Source organism: Dipodomys ordii, unplaced genomic scaffold (assembly GCF_000151885.1).
Source record: "Dipodomys ordii isolate 6190 unplaced genomic scaffold, Dord_2.0 Scaffold1870, whole genome shotgun sequence".
Classification (NCBI taxonomy): Eukaryota; Metazoa; Chordata; class Mammalia; order Rodentia; family Heteromyidae; genus Dipodomys; species Dipodomys ordii.
Window position 1 is genome coordinate 3,926 of NW_012269086.1, and position 2,196 is coordinate 6,121.

The window sequence follows — 2,196 nt, forward strand, 5'->3', positions numbered from 1 at the left end:
TCCCATGCCCTCCCATGCCCATGTGCCGCTAAGTTGGAGGACATGATTGTTTTCTCGTGCCCTGTTGTCGTGACTGGAGCTGTTGGGCTCTTGCTTCTGTGAGAACTCGAGCCTTTTAAGGTCTTTCCCCAGGGTCCGAGCCAGACTGGCCACTCGGCTAGTTCCTCCTCAGATCAGCTTCGTGGGGGCCAGGGCACCTCCTTCCCCTGCCTTGTGTGCCGAGGTGGGCTGGCCTGGGACCAAGGCCCTGATGCTGGCTTGCATTGATTTGTGGGCAAGGAGCGTGCCTGGGGCGTCTTGTGTGGACAGGCCTGCTGTGGTGGCGTGGGAGACTCCTGGCCTTGGGGACTGTTGGACGCCTTTGCTCAGCTAGTAAACCTCTCGTGTGCTTCTGTTTTCCCTAAGGTACTTACGGAAGTGGTGTGGCTGGCTGGCAGGGTAAGTTCTTCCGAGGGTCTGCCTGGGGTCCAAGGCCTGGCTGGCCTTCAAAGGAGCTTGTTGGGGTGGGGTTGTGGGTGTGTAATGGGATCCCCAGTCTTCCTATGGTTCCCGACCTTAAATAGTTAGGTCCTAGGGTCTGGCCCAGAGACACTGTATCAGAGCTGAGGCCGAGTCTCTGGCCTCCTGCTGCCTTCCTTCCTGGGCCTGTGCTCGGGACGGCCTCACCCCGGTGCCTGGGGCCGCGGCTGCCCCCGCAGACCCGCCTTGGGGGCTGAGGTCTCACTGACTCCTCTTGCTCCCATAGGCTATGACAACTACAACTATTACAGTGCCCAAAATGCCACGGTCCCCGCGGGAGCGACCTACAGCTACAGCCCAGCCTCCTGGGAGGCCACCAAAGCCAGTGACGGTGGCCTGGCGGCAGGGGGCCCTGCCATGCCCCTGCCATCCTACGGCCCAGAGCCGTGCTCGGACAGTTCCGACTCGCTCATTGCCAAGATCAACCAGCGGCTGGACATGATGTCCAAGGAAGGAGGAAGGGGCGGGAGCTCCATCGGTGGGGAGGGCATGCAGGACCGAGAGAGGTGATTATGGCCTTGAGTTCTTCCCAGGGCATCAGTGCCCACTCAGCACCCACCCTTAGAGGGCTCGCTCTCTTCTTCTTCACCTTCCTGGCGTGCTAGAGATGGGGGGAGGTGACCGCATCGTGGACCTTTGTAGGCTGCAGGGCATGGGTCTTGGCTCAGATTGTCTCTCGTTGAGCAGCATTTGCGGGGGGGGGGTGGGAACTGGTAAGTTTCCTCTGAGCATTTTAGGGGGGATCTGGGGTGCTTTGGCTGTTCACATTGCTAGGGAGATCAGTTTTGTGTTGAAGAAAGACATGTGGACGACTAGGTGTCCAGCTACCCCTGATGGCGTCTGCTTCCTTCCTAGCTCCTTCCGATTCCAGACCTTTGAGTCCTACGACTCCAGGCCCTGCCTGCCGGAGCACGGCCGCTACCGCCCCAGCTACAGCTACGACTATGAGCTGGGGACTGACCGCAATGGTGGTTTTGCTGGGCAGTATGGTGACTGCCGAGACGCAGGCCGAGAGCAGGGCTCCCTCGATGGCTTCGTACGGGGCCGGGGCCAGGGCCAGGGCCAGGGTCAGGGCCAGGGCCGCTTCCAGGATCGCTTCCAGGACCGGAGCAGCTCCAGCAGCAGCAGCAGCTTCCTGCGCAGCGAGCCCTTCATGCCGCCCTCGGCCTCCTCCGAGCCCCTCCCTCCATCCTGGAGTGAACTGAACTACTCGGGTGGACGAGGCCTGGGAGGCCCTTCTCCCAGCAGGCCCCCTTCTTCCCTTTTCTCCCAGTCCATGACCCCCAATTACAACATGATGGGCATGCAGGGGGTGGGCGGTTATGACAACACCCTGCCTTATGGGTGTGGCCGGCCTCGGGCTCGGATGCAGGATCGGGTAAGTTCTCGCAGACCCTGGGCACTGGCTTTTCTGAACTGCTTTGCTGAGGTACAGTTGGTTTACTGTAAAATCCTCTGCCTTTTTTGGGGGGCGGGGGTCAGTCATGGGGCTTGAACTCTGGGCCTGGGCGCTGTCCCTCAGCTCAAGGCGAGCGCTCTACCCCTTGAGCCACAGCGCCACTTCTGGCTTTTTCTGGGTATGTGATGCTGAGGAATTGAACCCAGGGCCTCATGCATGCAAGGTGAGCACTCTACTACTGAGCCACCTTCCTAGCCTCCTCTTGATTTTTTTTTTTT

General features: G+C 60.3%; 1 protein-coding gene across 1 annotated transcript in view; it reads left to right on the forward strand.

Annotated features, from left to right (window-relative positions):
- Nucleotides 1-2,023, forward strand: part of LOC106002010 (A-kinase anchor protein 8-like) — a 5,810-nt gene extending 3,787 nt beyond the window's left edge. The window contains exons 3-5 of the mRNA XM_013036935.1: nucleotides 406-438; nucleotides 746-1,025; nucleotides 1,375-2,023. Coding sequence (XP_012892389.1) covers nucleotides 406-438; nucleotides 746-1,025; nucleotides 1,375-2,014 — 953 coding nt within the window. The 3' untranslated portion in view covers nucleotides 2,015-2,023. The remainder of the gene's footprint in view (nucleotides 1-405; nucleotides 439-745; nucleotides 1,026-1,374) is intronic.
- Nucleotides 2,024-2,196: the final 173 nt, after the last annotated feature.